The sequence below is a fragment of the Mobula hypostoma genome, chromosome 3 (genome assembly GCF_963921235.1).
Source record: "Mobula hypostoma chromosome 3, sMobHyp1.1, whole genome shotgun sequence".
Classification (NCBI taxonomy): Eukaryota; Metazoa; Chordata; class Chondrichthyes; order Myliobatiformes; family Myliobatidae; genus Mobula; species Mobula hypostoma.
Window position 1 is genome coordinate 206241303 of NC_086099.1, and position 20780 is coordinate 206262082.

The window sequence follows — 20780 nt, forward strand, 5'->3', positions numbered from 1 at the left end:
CACAACCCCAACATGGAAGCAACAGCAAAACCCTCCTAAAGAGACTTTGATCCAGAGTCCATAAAAACTACAGTCCATAACCCAGCATTTTGTTATAAGACATATGAGCAGAATTAGGCCATTTGGTTTATCGAGTCTGCTCCACCATTTCATCATGGCTAATCCAATTTTCCTCTCAGCCCCAGCCTCATTCTTTCTCCCTGTATCCCTTCATGCCCTGACCAATCAAAAATCTATCAATCTTCACCTTAAATATATGTAAAACTTGGTCTCCGCAGCCACCGGTGGCAGCGAATTCCACAGATTTACCACTTCCTGGGCTAAAGAAATTTCTCCTCCTCTCAGTTCTAAAAGGACACCCCTCTGTTCTGAAGCTGTGTCCTCAGGCCCTTGCCCCTCTCACCTTAGGAAACATCCACTCTATCGAGGTCTTTTAAAATTTGATAGGTTTCAATTAAGTCACCCCTCAGTCTTCTGAATTCCAGTGAATGCAGGCCCAGAACCATCAACCACTCTTCATATCACAAGCCATTCTATTCTGGAATCACTTTCATGAACCCTCTTTGGACCTTTTCCAGTGTCAGTATTTCCTTTCTAAGATAAGGGGGGCCCATCACTGCTCATAATACTCCAAGAGAGGCCTCACTAGTGCTTTATATGATTCAGCATTATATCCTTACTTTTATATTCTGGTCCCCTTGAAATGAATGCTAACATCGCATTTGCCTTCCGTGCCACCGGCTCAACCTGCAAATTAACCTTTAGGGAATCCTGCACAAGGACTTCCAAGTCCCTTTGATCCTCAGATTTTGTAATTTTCTCTCCATTTAAAAAGTAGTTTACCCCTTTATTTCTTATACTGAAGGGTATGACCATACACTTCCTGACACTGTATTCCATCTGCCATTTCTTAGATTCTCGTAATCTAAGCATCTATAGCCTCTCAACTTCCTCAAAACTACCTGCCCCTCCACCTCTTTTTGTATCGCCTGCAAACTGCAACAAAATCATCAATTCCATCATCCTAGTCATTGATGTATAACATATAATAAAAAAGTACAGGAAATAGCTAAAATTTAAAAATATATATATTTTATTTTTGTTATTCACTGCACCTGTTTATGATATTTTTAATTACCTAGGTTCATAGACCCAAATATTTTTTAAAAAATCTATTGTTTTATTTATATTTTATATACATATATTTATTATACGTGTGTGTATGTATACACACACACACACACACGCTGGTGTATAATGAACAATATTGTGAAGAATTCGGGTATGAGACAAGGATGACCGTTAAGTCCCCTGTTATTTAATTTAGTGTTGGAACCCTTGGCCATTGCACTTCGTGAAGCTAAAGGGGTGGGAACGTCGAGGGAGGGAGGAGGAAGCTGATATCCATGGAATTTCCATAAATAGGACAATTCATAAGATCTCCCTTTATGCTGATGATCTCTTAGTTTATGTTTCGAATCCTGAAGAATCCATTCCTAGTTTATTGAACTTATTAAATGAATTTGGAAAGTTTTCGGGATATAAACTAAACCTTTATAAAACTGAATTATTTCCTCTAAATGATTCTGCTTCTATATATGATGACATTCCTTTTAAAGTTACGGACTCTTTTAAATATTTAGGTATTGTCATCACTTAAAATTACAGAGACCTTTATAGAGCTAATTTGGTTCTTTTAGTGGATTTTATGAAGCAATTATTTTGCAGATGGAATCCACTTACACTTTCGTTAGCTGGCCAAATTCATGCAGTTAAAATGATGATTTTACCAAAATTTTTATATGTATTTCAAACTATTCTTTTTTTTTAACTACTAAGTTTTTTGATCAGGTTGATTCTATTATTTCATCCTTTGTTTGGAAAAATAAAAGACCAAGAATTGGAAAATATCATTTACAAAAATTAAGAAAGGATGGAGGTCTTGCTCTACCTAATTTAAGAATGTATTATTGGGCTTTTAAATGCGTTATGTGTGTTCTTGGTTATATTGGACTGATGAAAATGAATGACCACCTTGGGTTGATTTGCAATTGAAAGCTGTGAAACAATTTTACTTAACTTCGTTATTAAGAGCTTCTTTACCTGTACAACTAGCCAAAATTTCTAATCTAAATTTATATCCTATGATTAAGCAGTCATTACGAATTTGGTACCAGTTAAGTCATTTTTTTAATTTCAAAAAATTTAACCTTATTAGTTTAATTTATCAAAATTATTTATTTAAACCTTCACTAAGTGATCCTACCTTTTTTCTTTGGAGGAATAAAGGAGTCTATTCCTTCATGGATCCGTTCCAAGAAGGCTGATTGATGTCTTTTGAGAAATTAGTAACTAAATACTCTCTCTCGTACTCACATTTCTTGCAATATCTTCAGGTCAGACATTTCTTACAAGAATATTTAAGTAATTTTCCATATACACAAGATTCTGACCTGTTAGACATTATTTTAAAAATGAATCCTTTAGTGAAAAGTTTTATTGGGAAAACTTATAATTTACTATAACAACAGCACAATTATCCTTTACTTAAGATTAAGCAGGATTGGGAAAGAGAGCTTAACATGACCTTGATAACAGAGGATTAGTTGCGAATTTTGAAGTTGGTTAATTCTTCGATTTGTGCCAATCACTCTTTAATTCAATTTAAAATTGTACATCGTTACTATTTGACAAAAGAGAGACTGTCTAAAATATTTCCTAATGTTCATAGTCAGTGTGATAGATGTAAAACTGAGACAGCTACATTACCACATATGTTTTGGTCATGTTCTGTATTGAAACAGTTCTAGAAATCTTTTTTCTCTACAATTTCTAAAGCTTTAAAAATTAATATACAATCTAATAAATTGACAGTTTTGTTCGGTATAATCCCTCAATATATTCATGGTATTTCTCTATCAGACCAACATGTAATTGCATTTGTTACATTATTGGCCAGAAGGACTATTTTATTGAAATGGAAAGATACCTCTGCTCCCACTTTGATGCAATGGTTCTGTCAGGTGATGTTATGTCTTTGTTTGGAGAAAATCAGAAGTCGAACTTTTGATCCTCGATTTGACTTTGAGAAAAGTTGGGGTTCTTTTGCCCGCTACTATAATTTGATTTGAGTTAATTAAGATGGTTCCCTTCTGACTCTTGTTTAAATGGATTTGAGTTGGCGGATTGATGTTTTTCCTTTATGGAAGCTTGTATGGCGTATAGCTCCGGGATTGTGCTCCCAATGGGTTTTTTTCCCCTTTTATTTTGTTAGTAGGGTTTTTTTTGTTTTAGTTAGTAGGGGTTCTTTTTTCCTTCTGTCTTTTTTCCAAAACAAATAGTTTTAACATACAACACACATAAAAGTTGCTGGTGAACGCAGCAGGCCAAGCATTTATTTTTTCTTATTATTATTGATATATTGTTTAGCTTTGTTAATCAGTTATTTGATAATTTAATTTCTCATTGTATATATTGACATGTTGGCTTGATTACTTTAATGTATTTTTTTGTTTATCTTCAATAATAATTAATAAAAAAGATTTAAAAATGAAAATGAAGAATTCATATCTCCACTGGGATGATAGAACTGTTGACACCTTTTTGTTAAAGGTTCTGACATCTATTCAGTTGGTGCTTGGAGAATTCATCAGCACTGTTGAGAACTGGCATGGTGTTCATGAAGCAGTTCGTCAAGAGATGTTCTCAACACTTCTGGCTGCAATGCTGGCGGAAACTGTTCATGCTCTAAAAAAGGTGAGCTTAAAGATGGATTTCATTGCTGACATTTCCTTTATCTGATACATCCTTTTGATCATTCAGCCAAATTGTGGCCCATCATGCAATGTTAAATTGTTAAAAAAAAATGTTATGTCCTTGGGATGTGGTATTAGAAGCTGGTTGATACACTTAGAAAAACTGTTCATTATACTTGAGGCTTCTTGATGGACAACATTATTACTGATTTCTATTTTACCCCCAAGCAACTTAAACTATAATATTGTTTGATAACTGAGAAAGAACTCCAGTGTATGGCACCAGATCAGATGGGTGTTGTGTTTCTCTGCAATCACGATATTTGTGATGTGTTGGTTTCTTATTGTGTTGCTTGTAGGAAGTTGATATCTTTTGTCTACTTATGTATAAATATATCTGAAAGATAATAGTTTCAATTCAATACAAATTTATCATTTATTTCATTTCTGTGATTTGTTACATAGCCCAACTTGCTGCTATGTAGAACAAGTTATAGAAAGTAATATTCTAAAAGAATTGGGCAGTGTGGTTTAATAGATTGTACTCAATGGACTTTCAGAATCTGGCAATGCAAAACTATAGCATCCCACTATGGCAGCATTATAGGTAGAAGGAAAACTTCAGCATAAGATTCCAAAAACAACTTCTTAGATTACTTTTCTGATGTACTGTATTTTAGGCACATACTTGAACCAGCTTTCTGCCTTTTATTAAATAGAAAATGTTGTTAACAATTTTCTACAACTCAATGCTCTACAGTCCCTCCTCTTGTTGAACTATCAATAAGAAACCCTCCTGGGTACACCTAACAAATTTTGCCCCATCAGAACCTCTTATACTATGTAGTTCCCAATTTATATTTGGGAAGTTGACGTCCTCCATGACATCAGCCTTATTGTTTTTGCACCTTTCCTTAATCTACTGGCCTACCTGTTCCTCAATGGCTATTGGGTGTCTGTAGTGCAATCCCATCAGATTGATTGCACCCTTCCTATTTTTGAGTTCTACCCTTATAGACTGTCTGAGTACTATTGTCCCTGGTCAGTAGTGCAACTCTATCCTCTTCCCCCACCCCTCCCCCCACCACCTTCTATCTGGCTGTCTATCTTTTCTAAAACATTGAGACATTAAGCACTCATTCCTGCTTCTCTCTCAACCAAGTCTCTGTTGTGGCCACAGCATCATATTTCCATGTACTAATCCATGCTCTAAGTTCACCTATATTATCCCTAGCATTAAAATGCACACATTTCAAACTATCCATCCCGTGGTATCTATTACTTTACTTTTGCCTGTTTTTGCTGTCTTTGACAGCTACCTTCCTCTCCATCCCTCCACTTGCTGACCTGACGCACTGGTTCCCCTCTCCCTGCCAAGCTAGTTTAAACCCTCCCAAGTAGCACTAGCAAACCTGTGAACATGAAGAAAATAGAGGGATATAGGTCATGTGCAGATAAATAGGATTAGTTTTATTTGGCTTTGTTTTGCTAGCATTGACATAGTGGACCAAAGGGCCTGGGCCTGGGTTCTGTGTTTTAAACTTGGATGGATAGGTGCGTGGCAGATGGAACCAAGTTGGAGAGGTTAAAAACTATCGGTAATGAGGGGGTGGATAGGGTGAACAAAATGATAGAGACTCTAACTTGCCTCTAGAAATGGGAAAGGAATGGGGGGGTACCTGAAATTGGAAGATTTCAATATTCATACCATTATTCAAGTTTTTGTTTACATTTGCTTACTTTTTTATTAGCTGGAGTGTTGATACAGACAAACCTCTGACTGATGCTTGTTTATAATTTGAATTAGAGAACAGCTCGCAGTGTCTGTGATCCAGGTCCCAATATCTGTGTTGCTTCATTCATTCCATTTCATTTCATTTCCTTTCTCAGCAGGAGACATTCCTGTGTTAGATAGGTCTGTAACTCTGCCAGCAGGATGGGAGTATTGTAATGAATGACAACTGCTCAAGGACATTGGTCTTCAAGAAAATTAATTGTAACAAATATCTGTATATAAACCCAAATTACGACTTTTTCAAGGTTACTCATATTTTTCTTTACATAAATTAGTAACACAACCTTAATGCCGTACCTTAATGCTAGGAAAAACATTTCACCTATTGTAACCTGTTTAAAAATGTGATGTTATAATTGCAGGAAAGTGCTCATCAATCACTTTGAGTGGTATTACCTAGATTTTATTGTGTTAAGTAAATGGAACAATGAATTACTCTGAGTCAACAGACCTCTTGGCACTTTTTGATTGTTACCATTTTATAAGAATATATTCCTAATTCCCATCATAAACAAAAATGTTGTGCACCTGGCTGTCCTTTATTTAGAGAGCAGTTGTAGAGTCACTAGCAGAAAAAGACTGAGGACCTGCATAAAACTGGACAAGAAGCTAGACATCCTCAATCTTGAGGGATTACTGAAGAAGGATTCCTGAATTTATGCTGGTTTACAAAGCAGGGAGAACCTTTTGTAGTTATCACAAACTTGCCTCCTTTATGAAGGTCGCCACAATTACAGCTTCTCTGACGTATCTGGAACAATATCCTCTTCCCAGATGTAAATAATGAGCTTGTGTATTTGCCAATGAAATTTTCACTTCTGATTTCAGCGGTAATACAATCTTCCCCTGAGGTCTTGTTAATTTTCTTTTAGTTAGGATGTGTTCTTTTTGATGACTTGTCAATCGAGTGGTGTTAAAATAGGACTGAATGGGATGCTGTAAAATGGAGGCATGGGCACTGGGGGATTGTGTCTCAGTTGAGGAGGTCTTCCTTCCAGCAAATGCTGACAGTCTCTTTGTCTTTGATAAATTTATTTATGTTTTTGGATCTCAGTGGGCTGGGGCCTTGGGCCTTTAGGCCATGGGTGACTTTAATAGTGCTGAAGAATCCCTGCTGTTAGTAGCATACTGAGTTTCTTGCACAACTTCTATCCACCATGTGTTCTTTAGTTCATTGGTCTTCTACTGGGCTTCTGCCTTCCGGTGCCTGTGGAGGTATTTGTTTTCTCTTGAAGAATGGTGGAGCTTGAAAACCAAGAACAACTTGCTTCAAATAGTTAATTAGCTCCTTGATCTGGTCATTCTCATTAAACCAACCTTGCTTCATCTTGACAAAGAAGCTAGGAGCCTCTTTGCAGCTATTAATGATGGTAGATTTCAGGTTTTGAGAACCTAGGGCACATGTATCAGGGGTGTACGCATTGGAAGCAATACAAAATACCCAAACGTATGTCCAATCATGCTTCTCAGTTCCATCTGTGGAAGAGTGTATGGTTTCCATATTGGCTTCGTAAGTCACATCAGGACCCTTAAAACAAGATTGCAAGCAACTTATTTTCGATATCGAGGGACTACTTAAGAAGTCATTATTTTTATATGCAAAAACCAACTACAAGTAACCCCCACATTACTATGTGAGAATTGTATTCCTGGAAAATGTATTCATCGCAGTTTCTCATGACATGAAGCTGCACCATATGAACATGCATCAAGAAATGCGAGTTGAAGGAAAATTGATTTTTTTGTTTTATCACAAATTCCTTTTAAACAAATTTTATTCCGCAGCTCAGAATGTTGGGTAGTGGCTTATGAATTATCAGAGCAAATTTCAATAACCCAAACATCATAATGCAAGGGCTGCCTGTATAGATTTCCATGTACGAAAAATGCCATATAAGTGTGCAGTTTTGAATAAAGTTTATCTGAACATGTATCTTTTATAAAGATCCACTCAGCAATAATATATCTGTATGTTTGTTTATTAAAGTAAGTTGCATTTTTAAACATTGTAGTATGTTGAAAATTCTGCATGAGCTATTCTGTTATGTAATGACCTGTACAAATGGATCAATTTGACTGCTTATTAATAAGTGGGAAACTTGTTATAGCTTTATGTTTTGTAGGCAAGAGTCTTAGATCACAATTGCAAATATTTCCAAGTTAGTTAAAATAAGTTATCCTGTGTGTGTAGTTATAAAAGCTGCCATAGGCATGGTTACACTTATGAAGTTAGAAAACTTTCTTCTTGCGTCTAATTCTTCAACATGTGCTTACAAATTCAGAAATCAGACACAGATGACATCACTCCACCAGAAGCCCCGAGTGATCTGCCAGTACTTTCAAGCTACTTGCTGGCAATTGTGATAAAGTACCCCAGTGTAATGAGGTAAGGGTATACTAACAGATAACTGGTGATTCTGGACCTTTTTTGGCCTCTTGGCAATATTACTGCATTTTTCTTGTTTTTGAAAACTGTTGAATTACACCAGTGGAACAAGAATGCTTCTGTTCTTCTTCACTTGCTCTTGTATATCAAAAGAATGCTATAGCTAAGGTGATTTGTAGCTGAACTAGAATATGGCAATGACACAAAAGGGAAATCTGAGCTATCAAATATTAAAGAAAGGCGCATATTTGGGCAGAATGGGTACCAAGGTAATCATACGCTACACACATTCCATAGCTTGACTGCATTTCAGGAAGTCTGATCGTCTGGCTGTCCTCCTCCTACTTGCTTACAGGCAGGGACTAGAGAATAAGATTACAGAGATCAGAACAACAAAGAGGTGGTCACAGGAGGCAGAGGAGCAGCTTTGGGCCTGCTTCGAGTTGGTGGACTGGGCCATGCTTAAGGACTCATCAGAGGATCTGAACAAATACTCCATGGTTGTTCAGATTTTATAAAGTCAGTTGTGGAGAATTGCAACCCCACAATATCATTCAGTCTTTCTCAACCAAAACCATGAACGAACCAAGAGATCTGCAATCTGCTGAGGGGCAGATCAGTGATATTCAGGAATGGTGACTTAAGTAAAATACAAGAGGTCCATGTATGACCTCCAGAAAGCCACCTTTGAAGTGACAATTCTGGACCAAACAAATCACAGAAGGTTGCTCGACAGCTGTGTAGGGCTTGATTGCTAAGACTTCCTGCAAAGTAAAACCAAGTGAAATGTGGCAACAAGGTTTCACTCCAAGATGAGCTCAAGCCTTTTATGCTTGCTTTGACCGACAAAACATGGAGACACCTTTTGAAATACCACAGCCCCGACGACCCTGTGATTTCAGTCTCTGAGGCTGATGTGAGAGCATCCTTCAGGAGGATGAACCCACGGAAAGCATCTGGCCCAGACTGTATTTCAGATCCAATTTCTACTAATTATGCCACTGGTCTCATGCACTGCTCAATTTATATCCAGATTTTTCCCTAAAATTTATATTTTTACTTCTTCCTCATACATCTAACACAGAGAAAGCTTTGTGCTTCAACATTCAACCATAATGACCATATCATCCAAGCACATAGCACACTTACCCATGCATTTCCTTTTGCAGAGCTACATCATGTGAGCAGAGAGGTAATTGAAGGGAAGAAGGTGCATGTCCTGATATGAATGGGGGGGGAGATAGTGCAGCCATTGTTAGTTGGGCATTGGCAAAACTAGCAAGTGGAAGTGTTGAATTCATAGAAAATGACAATGTTGTCATAACTATTATGCCTTTTTACATACCAGCATAGATGCACTATGTGAATTTTCAAGCAGATATTGATGCTAGTGTGGATCTCTTTAATTTCTTTTTCTCCTCCATTCATCACTCCATTGTGGCCATTAAGGTTTGTATCTTTTCTTCCACGATAACTAGAAACTGTAAACTGGTCTGGGAGAAGAGAGACTGCATGCAGTTACGGTAAAACTGCACTTCGATTTATTTTCATCTTGTAGAATAGATCAATGCTTTACACACCTGTCACATCTGGAAGTGAATGGTGGTAGACATCAAACAGCTAATGAAAAGAGGAGGCTTCAAGAACATCCCAATTCTTAATGAAAGCAAGGCCAAACGTGTGTGTAATGAAAGGGCAGAAACATTTGCAAGATCATTTAGCCAGGAGGCTAAGTGGATGAGTTAATTCCAAAGGTGACATGAGATTGACATCACTGCAGCATTTGCCTGAGTGTGGCATCGAGGAGCCCTTTTAAAAGCCAAGTGAAAGAGCATTAACAGCAAAGCACTCAATGGCTGGATTTGTACTTTGCAAAAGGAACATGGTTGTGATCGTTGGAGGACTCTATACTGGACTCAGCCCTTTTCAGTTGCTTCCTCAATGATCTTCTGTCATCAGGTCAGAAGTGGGAGTATTCACTGTGCATTGTTCAGTGCCATCAGCAGCTCAACATTGAAGCAATCTGTGCCTGCATTCAGCAGGGCCAAGCCAGCATTCATATTGGGCTGCTAAAAGCCACAGACGTGTCAGACAATGACCTATCTCTAACAAGTCGTTGCCTGGCAGAGTCTGATTACCCACTCTATACATTTAAGAGGATTACTATAGTGAGCCCCCTTCCATCATCAACCTAGGAACCTGAAATCAAATTGGTTCAGCAACATAAATACTTCGCTACAAGACCATATTAAAGGCTCTGTGCTCTGTGGCAATTAACACATTACCTGATTTTTTTTTCCTACCCAAATCCTTTCCATCTAATGAAATCTTTTCCTGCCCCCTATCTTATTATAAGTGGATCCTGAGTGAAAGCCCCCCTTCTCTTTCTTGCCCTCTACCCCAGAATTTATCCTCTCACACACATATCATTTTGCTTTTTGACATGAACCTACTCAAAGGGGAAATTTAACCTTCCAGCACTTCTTTGGGCTGCATGAGAAGATAGGATCACCCTATAGAAACCGGTGCACTCACAGAGAGAACCGGAGAGCATACAGACTCTGCATGGCCAGTACCTGAGGTCAGTGTCAAACATGGATCTCTGGAGCTGCAAAGAAGCAACACTAATTATTGTGCCAACATCTCTCAGTCACAAGCCATGAATAAGACGGAATAATACTCAAGCTGCACACCATCTAGGACAAAGCAACCTGCTTGTTTGGTACAACAGCAAACATTTTTTCTTCCACCAGCAATCACATTGGTAGCAATGTTGTATCATCTGTAATGTGCGCAGCAGTTATCCGCCAGGACAACTGCAACAGCAGCTTCCAAATAATTTCAAGCATTAACAAGGACTAAGAACACGGGAATAACGGCACCTTCATTCTAGGCACATTACTGGCTTGGATATGTATCATTTTTTTTCTTCATCATAGTTGGGTTTAGATTCTGGACCTCTGTTCAATAACTTTGAGGCTACCTTTACTCAAGCACAAACAGGTTCACTATTATTTTTTTCAAGCAAATTAGAATGAGCAATAAATACTAGATTTCAAAGAGAGATACTAGAAACAAAAATTTATAACTATATGAAATAAAACCGAAGTAGTATTGCAATGTAAACTTAAAACAACATTAACTTAAAACTCTGCTCTTAAACGTATCTCCCCCATTTCACGTACATCTGCTCTCACTCCATCCTCCCGCCACCCCACTAGGAATAGGGTTCCCCTGGTCCTCACCTACCACCCCACTAGCCTCCGGGTCCAACATATTATTCTCCGTAACTTCCGCCACCTCCAACAGGATCCCACCACTAAGCACATCTTTCCCTCCCCGCCTCTCTCTGCATTCTGCAGGGATCGCTCCCTACACAACTCCCTTGTCCATTCGTCCCCCCCCATCCCTCCCCACTGATCTCCCTCCTGGCACTTATCCGTGTAAGCAGAACAAGTTCTACACATGCCCTTACACTTCCTCCCTTACCACCATTCAGGGCCCCAAACAGTCCTTCCAGGTGAGGCAACACTTCACCTGTGAGTCGACTGGGGTGATGTACTGCGTCCGGTGCTCCCGATGTGGCCTTTTATATATTGGCGAGACCCGACGCAGACTGGGAGACCGCTTTGCTGAACATCTACACTCTGTCCACCAGAGAAAGCAGGATCTCCCAGTGGCCACACAATTTAATTCCACATCCCATTCCCATTCTGACATGTCTATCCACAGCCTCCTCTACTGTAAAGATGAAGCCACACTCAGGTTGGAGGAACAACACCTTATATTCCGTCTGGGTAGCCTCCAACCTGATGGCATGAACATCGACTTCTCTAACTTCTGCTAAGGCCCCACCTTCCCCTCGTACCCCATCTGTTACTCATTTTTATGCACACATTCTTTCTCTCACGCTCCTTTTTCTCCCTCTGTCCCTCTGAATATACCTCTTGCCCATCCTCTGGGTTCCCCCCCCCACTTGTCTTTCTTCCCGGACCTCCTGTCCCATGATCCTCTCGTATCCCCTTTTGCCTATCACCTGTCCAGCTCTTGGCTCCATCCCTCCCCCTCCTGTCTTCTCCTATCATTTTGGATCTCCCCCTCCCCCTCCAACTTTCAAATCCCTTACTCACTCTTCCTTCAGTTAGTCCTGACAAAGGGTCTCGGCCTGAAACGTCGACTGCACCTCTTCCTACAGATGCTGCTTGGCCTGCTGCGTTCACCAGCAACTTTGATGTGTGTTGCTTGAATTTCCAGCATCTGCAGAATTCCTGTTGTTTGCGTTTAAATTAACTTAAAGTTCTCCTTTTGTCTTTGAAAATCTAGCTGTATATAAAAATATTAATTTCAATTATTGTTGTACAACGCACTGCTGATTTTAACTGTTTCCATTTTCTGTAGGTCATTTTTAAATGAATTAGCAGAATGCGTCAATTCTGAAGCCATACAAGGAATTGTGGAATTGGTAGCTGCTCTCCATTTCCTCCTCGTACTTAATAAAGGTGAGTTTTAAATACAGTGGCATGCCAAGGTTTGGGCACCCCGGTCAAAGTTTCTGTTACTATGAATAGTTAAGTGAGTAGAAGATGAACTGATCTCCAAAAGTCATAAAGTTAAAGATGAAACATTCTTTTCAACATTTTAATCAAGATTAGAGTATTATTTTTGTTTTGTACAATTTTAGAGTGGGGGGTGGAAAGGAAAGGAGCACCATGCAGAAGTTTGGGCACCCCAAGAGATTTGAGCTCTCAGATAACTTTTACCAAGGTCTCAGACCTTAATTAGCTTGTTAGGGCTATGGATTGTTCACAGTCATCATTAGGAAAGGCCAGGTGATGTAAATTTCAAAGCTGTATAAATACCCTGACTCCTCAAACCTTGTCCCAACAATCAGCAGCTATGGGCTCCTCTAAGCAGCTGCCTTGCACTCTGAAAATTAAAATAAATGATTCCCACAAAGCAGGAGAAGGCTATAAGAAGATAGCAAAGCATTTTCAGGTAGCCATTTCCTCAGTTCGTAATGTAATTAAGAAATGGTAGTTAACAGGAACGGTGGAGGTCAAGTTGAGATCTGGAAGACCGAGATAACTTTCCGAGAGAACTGCTCGTAGGATTGCTACAAAGGCAAATCAACACCCCCATTTGATTGCAAAAGACCTTCAGGAAGATTTAGCAGACTCTGGAGTGGTGATGCACTGTTCTACTGTGCAACGACACCTGCACAAATATGATCTTCATGGAAGAGTCATCAGAAGAAAACCTTTCCTGCGTCCTCACCACAAAATTCAGCGTCAGAAGTTTGCAAAGGAACATCTAAACAAGCCCGATGCATTTTGGAAACAAGTCCTGTGGACTGATGAAATTAAAATAGAACTTTTTGGCTGCAATGAGCAAAGGTATATTTGGAGAAAAAAGGGTGCAGAATTTCATGAAAAGAGCACCTCTACAACTGTTAAGCACGGGGGTGGATCGATCGTGCTTTGGGCTTGTGTTGCAGCCAGTGGCACGGGGAACATTTCACTGGTAAAGGGAAGAATGAATTCAATTAAATACCAGCAAATTCTGGAAGCAAACATCACACTGCCTGTAAAAAAAGCTGAAGGTGAATAGAGGATGGCTTCTACAACAGAATAATGATCCTGAACACATCTCAAAATCCATAATGGACTACCTCAAGAGGCGCAAGCTGAAGGTTTTGCCATGGCCCTCACAGTCCCCTGACCTAAACATCATCGAAAATCTGTGGATAGACCTCAAAAGAGCAGTGCCAGCAAGAAGGCCCAAGAATCTCACAGAACTAGAAGCCTTTTGCAAGGAAGAATGGGCGAATATCCCCCAAACAAGAACTGAAAGACTTTTAGCTGGCTACAGAACGCGTTTACAAGCTGTGATACTTGCCAAAGGGGGTGTTACTAAGTACTGGCCATGCAGGCTGCCCAAACTTTTGCTTCGGGCCCTTTTCCTTTTTTGTTATTTTGAAGCTGTAAAAGATGGAAATAAAAAAGTAATCTTGCTTAAAATATTAAAGAAATGTGTCATCTTTAACTTTATGCCTTTTGGAAATCAGGTCATCTTTTACTCGCTTAGCTATTCACAGTAACAGAAATTTTGACCGGGGTGCCCAAACTTTTGCATGCCACTGTATCATTAGAGATAATATGAGGAAGAATTTGCTAAATCAACAATATTATCTGGCTCATTACTTCATTGGATAGAATTATATTTTACAACTGCTCAGTTAACTTTTTCAAATAAAGCCTCTCTTCTACATCATTGGTATTAGTATTTCTGTTTTTAAAAAGTGGCAGAAGAGATTCCAAAGAATGTATATTGGAGAAGGGGCATTTAGGGTGTCTGTTGAAGACAGGTAACCAACTTTTATAAAAGTAGCCAACTTGCTTGTGTTGTAGATGAAAGTGCATTATTAATTAATTCCTTGATACAGCGATTATTAGATGTTAAGAAATAATAAGAGTGTCAAATACTAAAAGGTGTTTCATGATGGTGCAGCAGTTAGTGCTGCTGCCTCTCAGATCCAGGAACCCATGTGCTTTCTGTCAAGAATTTCCTCATTTTCTCTGTAACTGTGTTAGTTTCTACTGAGTGCTCTAATTTTCTCCCATATCCAAAACATATGCTGGTAGGTCAATTTACTACAGTGATATACTCCTTTGATAAAAAATTAATTTCAAATGGATCAAAGTGGCCATGACACGTGTGTTAGGAAGAATATTTTGCAAGGGTACAGGAAAATGAGAGGAGGAATAGTGTTTATGATATTGCTCACCTAAGAGCTAACATGGACGCAATGGGCCAAATGACCTCTTTCTATGTTAGTCAGTGGTTTTTATGGACTGTATTAAAGCTTTTGAGAGATCATGGTAGGCTGGCCCAGAGGATTAAGGCACAACCGATCTGAGGCATGTTGAATGTACTTGGTTCACTCATATACTTTTATAATATCTTTATTACTTCAGAGGCAAAGATTAGCTCAAAGAAACATCTTCAAGTGTAATAATTGAAAACATAACAAAATTTAAGGTGTTGTTTTGCACAAACAGCAAAAGTGGACGTAATGGTATATTACAATATCTTGGGATTTCATTCTCTAAATTGACCCATTTCTCATTTGGGGGTTTTTGATAATATTTTCTTTAAAGTTCATCTTTATGAAGATGTATATTACTGAACTGATAATATAAAATTAAATTGGAGTGCAAAGTTGTTTCTTTTGGTGCTAAAATTCTATTTAAATGTGTCCAGGTAAAGCACATGTGAAAAGAGCTGCAATCAAAGACACGGCGACGGCAATTCACGGGAAGTTTCAGGCTTATAGTGGAAATGAATCAGGGTTGAATGACTTTGAAAGGTATGTTCAATAAAGTAGAAGTTTCTCTTTTTTTTGTATCAATCTTAGATACCAAATTTCTTACTTTCTTGTAACAAAGAATGCTGTACAATTCTGAATGTATGGGCTATGATAAAGATGTTCTAATCCTCCATCACACAGCATAGTCAGTTTATTACAAAACACATTTGGTGCTTCTATCTTTCTGTTCCATCAGCATTACTCATCCAGACCAGTATGCCATCAACTATTAATTAAAATATCTGTAACACTAATTTTTGATGATAATGTTAAATTAAGTTCCATTGGTGTTTAATTACTTATTTTTTGTCAAGGCTATATTGAATAAAAATGGCTGAGTAGGCATTCTTTAATTACAGTGCCAAAAAACAGCAAAACTGACATTTTAAGCAACACAATAGATGCTGGCTGACTTACTGAGTTCCTCCAACATTTTGTGTATGTTGCTTGGATTTCCAGCATCTGCAGATTTTCTTGTCTTACAGATCTTAGGACAGTTATATTGTCTAATTATAATCTAAACCGAATATACAATATGCCTTTTTAAAAAAAAAGTTCTGCTGGTTGAACTTGGCATGTAGCCTAAAAGTTGATCATCTTTCCATAGCAAGTTTAGTTTGATTCTGATGGGAATTTAATACCACATTTTGCTTAACTATTGAGGATAAAAATTAAATTTCTGTTTGGGCTGTTTAACAGAATGAATTTTTTTTAAAGCTTCTGATTAGTACATATAAGCTACTGTATAGTTTTCCTTGATTGGTACAATATTATCTGATAAATAGGTCCTTTTCAGATTCATTTTCTTGAGTAACCTTTACTCAGTTTTTTGCACTTTGCCAAAAAAACATAAGGTGCATTGAGCGCTGATGTACTTTTATGTAAATTCTTCAACAGAAATGTTCAAGGTGGTGCTATTGTCTCAGTTCATGCATCGTGTCCAAAGCAAAGGCTGATCCTAATTTGGCAGAAATATTTTGCTCCAATATTTATCCTTGGATAGCTGAGTCCATAATATGCTGTATGGTAGGAACTACCAATCTGACATATTCTTAGGGAGTATTACTGCAAATTCCCTGTTGGTATTTGACATTGCAAAATGCATTACCTCACACAGGATTCCATCTGCCATTGGTCTGCCCAACTTTCTAATTGATCTAACTCCTTCAGTATCATTTCATGGCTTTACTATGTATTACATCAGTTTTTGTGTCATCAGCATACTTATCAGTTCACATACATTCTTTTTCAGGTCATTCATAGATGACAAACAACAATGGTCCCTGGATCAATTGTTTTGGTTACAGATTTCCAGTCAGTAAACCACCCCTCAACCACTACCCTGTGTCTTATATTACCAAGCCAAGTTTGAGTCTAGTTTGGCAACACACCTGAGATCACCTGGCCTAAACGGTTGGTCCGAACTACTGTATAGGACATTGTCAAAAGCCTTGTCTATCACCCCACCTTTATCAGTTTTCTTACTCAACTTTTGCTGCTTTCATTGATTCTCTTCTATGCATGATATCTGAATGGTCCATGAACATTACTTATTATTCCTTTTTTTTTTGCACTATTCTTTACTTTATAAGGTATAGTAATTTTGATTGTGACTATCTATATTTTTTTTGCTATGGAGACCAGGAGAGTGGGATCATCAGTGTTCTGTTTGAATTTAGGTGTTTATTTTACCAAATCATTAAAATCTAATGCATAGTACAAAAAGTAACCAAAAAGAAATAAATGGAATATGAAGTTTTTTTTGACAGAGAAGTGATGTGTAAATTATGCAGAATCTTGGTTGAAACCCAGCTGCATTTAATTTTTGACAAACGACAGGAGTGGTTTACAGAATGTAATGTAACTATCTCCCTTAAATACTGGATACAATTGAGTCAGTGACAGTTCTGAAGATTAATACCTATTATCAAATTAATAAAGGTATTAGTTGGGGATAATCAGAGATACGGAACAAAAGTTGGCAAATAGGTGCATAAAGTGCTGAGATGGTAAAGCAACCTTGAGATTGAATGACCTGCTCTGTTCTTTCGCTTAAAGTCAGAATTGTACAGCACGGAAACAGGCTTTTAGACCAGCATATCCATGCCTACCACTCTGTATTAAGTCCATTTACCCACACTTGTCCATTACCTTCAATGCTTTGGTGATTTAAGTGCTAGTCCAGATACTTGTTGTCGGAAGGCCTACATGTCCTACTCGATCTTTGAGCTTTAGCCACTTTTGTGAAAAGGTTCTTCTTCAGATTCCCCTTAGAAATCTTGACCCTTACTCTAAATGAATATCTTCTCAATTGATGGGGAATGTTCCTACTCAAGTTCCTGAACAAAGGGATCTGAGTCACCAGAGTGAGAATGGTTAATTGAATATTTCCTTTTATTTTAATTGGTCTGGAGTATAAAAGCAGTGAATTCTGGGATGTAAAATTAGCAAACTATTAATGTCACTTTACAGTGTGTAGGCAAGAGTCTTAGCAGGATTTTGAGTGTAGTTGGAGACAGTGTAAAAGTGATTCATTAAATTGATTCCTGTAATGAAGAAGGGTTTAGCTGGTTGGCCCTATATTGATTGGTATTTAGGACGATGAGTAGTGGTCTTCCTGAAACATGTAAATTTCTAATGGAGATTGGCAAGGGGGTAATGAGAGGAGATTTACCACTAATTCAGCTTTTTACAACTAGGGAGCATAACTTAAGAGCAATAGGTTGCCCTTTCAGACAGTTTAAGAGAGATTTCATCTCTTGTGTTAGGCATGTGGCCAAGTGGTTAAGGTGTTCGTCTAGTGATTTGAAGGTCACTAGTTTGAGCCTCAGCTGTTGCAGCATGTTTGTGTCCTTGAGCAAGGCACTTAATCACACATTGCTCTAGTCTGTGCGAGGAGTGGTGCCCCACACAGCCTGCCAATCTGCACCTTGTAAGGCATGAAAATGCCCGACGCAGGCCTCTCAAAGGGTTATATATCTTTGGAATTCTCTATCCCAGAAAGTTGCAAAGATGTATAATTGCATACATTCCCCATGGAGATTGACAGATGTTCGAACTACAGACAAGTCAAGGGCAGTGTAGGAAAGTGGTGTTAAGACAAAGATTTGATCAGCCATGAATGGAGAGCAAGACTGAGCTGCTGATTTCCCTACTCCTGTTCCTTATGTTATGGGTGCTGAAATAGAATTTGGGTGGTCTAGATCTTAGGAGCATAGTTTTAGGATAAATGGTCAGCTACTTTGGAAGGAGGTGAAGTTTCTCAAATCTTTGAATCTCCCCTCTGAGAGCTGTGGTTACTAAGTCAATTCATTTGTGAATTATGAGAGAATTGAAAGTGAAAGGGATTAGATTAGTGGAGGTAAAACATCAGATTATCCATGATATCAAATGGCAGAGCCAACTCAAGGATCCATTTGCCCAACTTCTATCTCCTTTGTACTTTTCTGTTGTGTTCCTTGAACTAAATTAGATTGGACAATGTTAGTAGCATCTTGCTTATAGTGCTAAATATAATTCAGCTGAAATGCAGTTTTTTTTTAAAGTATGTTGATGGATTTTCCTGTATTGCAGAGCCTTATGCTTGTCTTCAAACAGACATCTGGATGATCTGCTACACCTGTGAAATATTTTAAGTGTAACTTCCCCATCAGCATAATGGAAAATAGATGCACTCAGATGCCAAAACTCTTCGATTTTGTAAGATATTAAATGGCTCTGATGGAATTTGAAATTATGTTTCTAATATTAAAAAATCTGTTACTTGTACCAACTAGAATGAATCAAAAATTATGGTCTAAAAGGACATGATACAATGTTTTTCGGAAGAAAAGCTTACTTGCTGAAATGCTGAAAATGAAATTTTTTACTTTAGTTTTGGATTGCATGTGTCCACCAGGAGATGTCACTGAAACATATCTAATATTGTAGTGAGAACCATTATGATTGTATATATCAAAGATGTGTTTAAAAATTTGTTGGCTGATGGTTGTGGTTTGTAAATAAATTGCTCTTTATTTTTATTGGAACTGAATAATACAGAAATAGTAGTGTTCTAAATACTTTTAAAAAAGACACTTCCTTTCAAATAGATGTACATTGTATCTATGTAAGTGTCTAACTCAAGGTTGCTCATTCTACCACTACTTTCCCAGCTTCTTTTTCTGTTTCTTGTCTCACAATTTTCTAAACTCCCACTCCTATTTCCTATTTATTTTAGAAGCACAAATACTGAATATGCGAAGTTTTTCAAAGCGAAAACTAAATGATCTGTAGTGTTTTGACTGTTTCTGAGGATTTATCAACCATGTCTCTGATTATTTAAAGCATTGACATTAAAAAAAAAATTAAACCTGCTGAACCCTTCAAGTAATTAATATTAGCTTCTTTGTATCGCTTTATTTTGTGCATCACAGGCACAATGCTTGGGACAGAGTGGACTTGCAGATAGGCACATCGGAGTGTAACTGTGTTAGTAACCACCAAGTTTTGAGAAGGGTGAATTGATAACATTATTGACTGTTCTGGGAACATAATTAAGTTCTCAAATGCTGAAGCTGCTCATTTTCTTTTCTGGGGAGCACACCTTGCTAGATTCAGATTCAAATGTCTTCTTTGTCTATAAGGAATCATGAATGGAATTAATACTGCAATCATCAGTGAACATCCTTAATTTTAACCTTGTGGGGAAAGGGAAGCACAGTAGCGTGGGGGGGGGGTGCACAAAATACATTACAGCGCCAGCAATTGGGGTTCAATTTCTGTTGCCGTCTCTTCACCATGCAAGTTTCCTCCCACATTTTGAAAAGATGTCTGTTAGGCTAGCAAATTCTGGGCATGCTATGTATGCGCCAGAAGCCTGGTGTCACTTGTGAACTGCCCTCAACATATCCTTGGAAAGTGTTGGTCATTGGCATAAACGATGCATTTCGCTATATGTTTCAATGTATTGATGTACATGTGATAAATAAAGCAAATTTTTATTTTAAGTCATTTAAGTTAAGACATAAGAAGTTCTTCACGCCTGTGGTCTTGTTTCAGTCATTTTTTAAGGCTGAGATGATTGACTTCCGACAGCTCTAACCATTTTTCCCTGTGCTTGGTATTCCCCCCAAACAGTGGAAGATCTTCCCCAGTTATCATCAATTTAAATTTTACAAGGGTTTCTTGATATTGCACTTGGTCAAATGCTGCATTGATGTTAAGAACTGTTAATTTCACTCAGTAATTGAAACTTACTCATCTACGTTTGGATCAGCTTGCACTGGAAGAAGGTCAAGATGTCTTGCTCCAATTATATGTGATTCTGGTGAAAATATATTGAACTCAGTGCCCAAGAAAAGATGTACATTTCAATAGAGGAAGTGCAATGATGATTGATGAGAGATAACTGGATTTTTGTATGAGCCGAGATTAAGTAGTCTAGGCCTGTCCTCCAGAGTTCAGAAGAATGAAAAGTGATCTCATTAAAATGTATAA

The 20780-nt window shown here is 38.0% G+C and overlaps 1 protein-coding gene across 2 annotated transcripts in view; it reads left to right on the forward strand.

The window, feature by feature from the left end:
• ncapg2 (non-SMC condensin II complex, subunit G2) overlaps positions 1 to 20290 on the forward strand; it is a 116935-nt gene extending 96645 nt beyond the window's left edge. Inside the window, exons 24-28 of one of the 2 annotated variants that reach the window (XM_063042412.1) lie at positions 3613 to 3756; positions 7833 to 7936; positions 12335 to 12435; positions 15197 to 15302; positions 18876 to 20290. In XM_063042412.1, the coding sequence (XP_062898482.1) occupies positions 3613 to 3756; positions 7833 to 7936; positions 12335 to 12435; positions 15197 to 15302; positions 18876 to 18927 (507 nt within the window). In that variant the 3' untranslated portion in view covers positions 18928 to 20290. Of the gene's footprint in view, positions 1 to 3612; positions 3757 to 7832; positions 7937 to 12334; positions 12436 to 15196; positions 15303 to 16554; positions 18371 to 18875 lie in introns of those variants that run through there. The other variant, XM_063042411.1, reaches the window with a different exon arrangement.
• Positions 20291 to 20780: the final 490 nt, after the last annotated feature.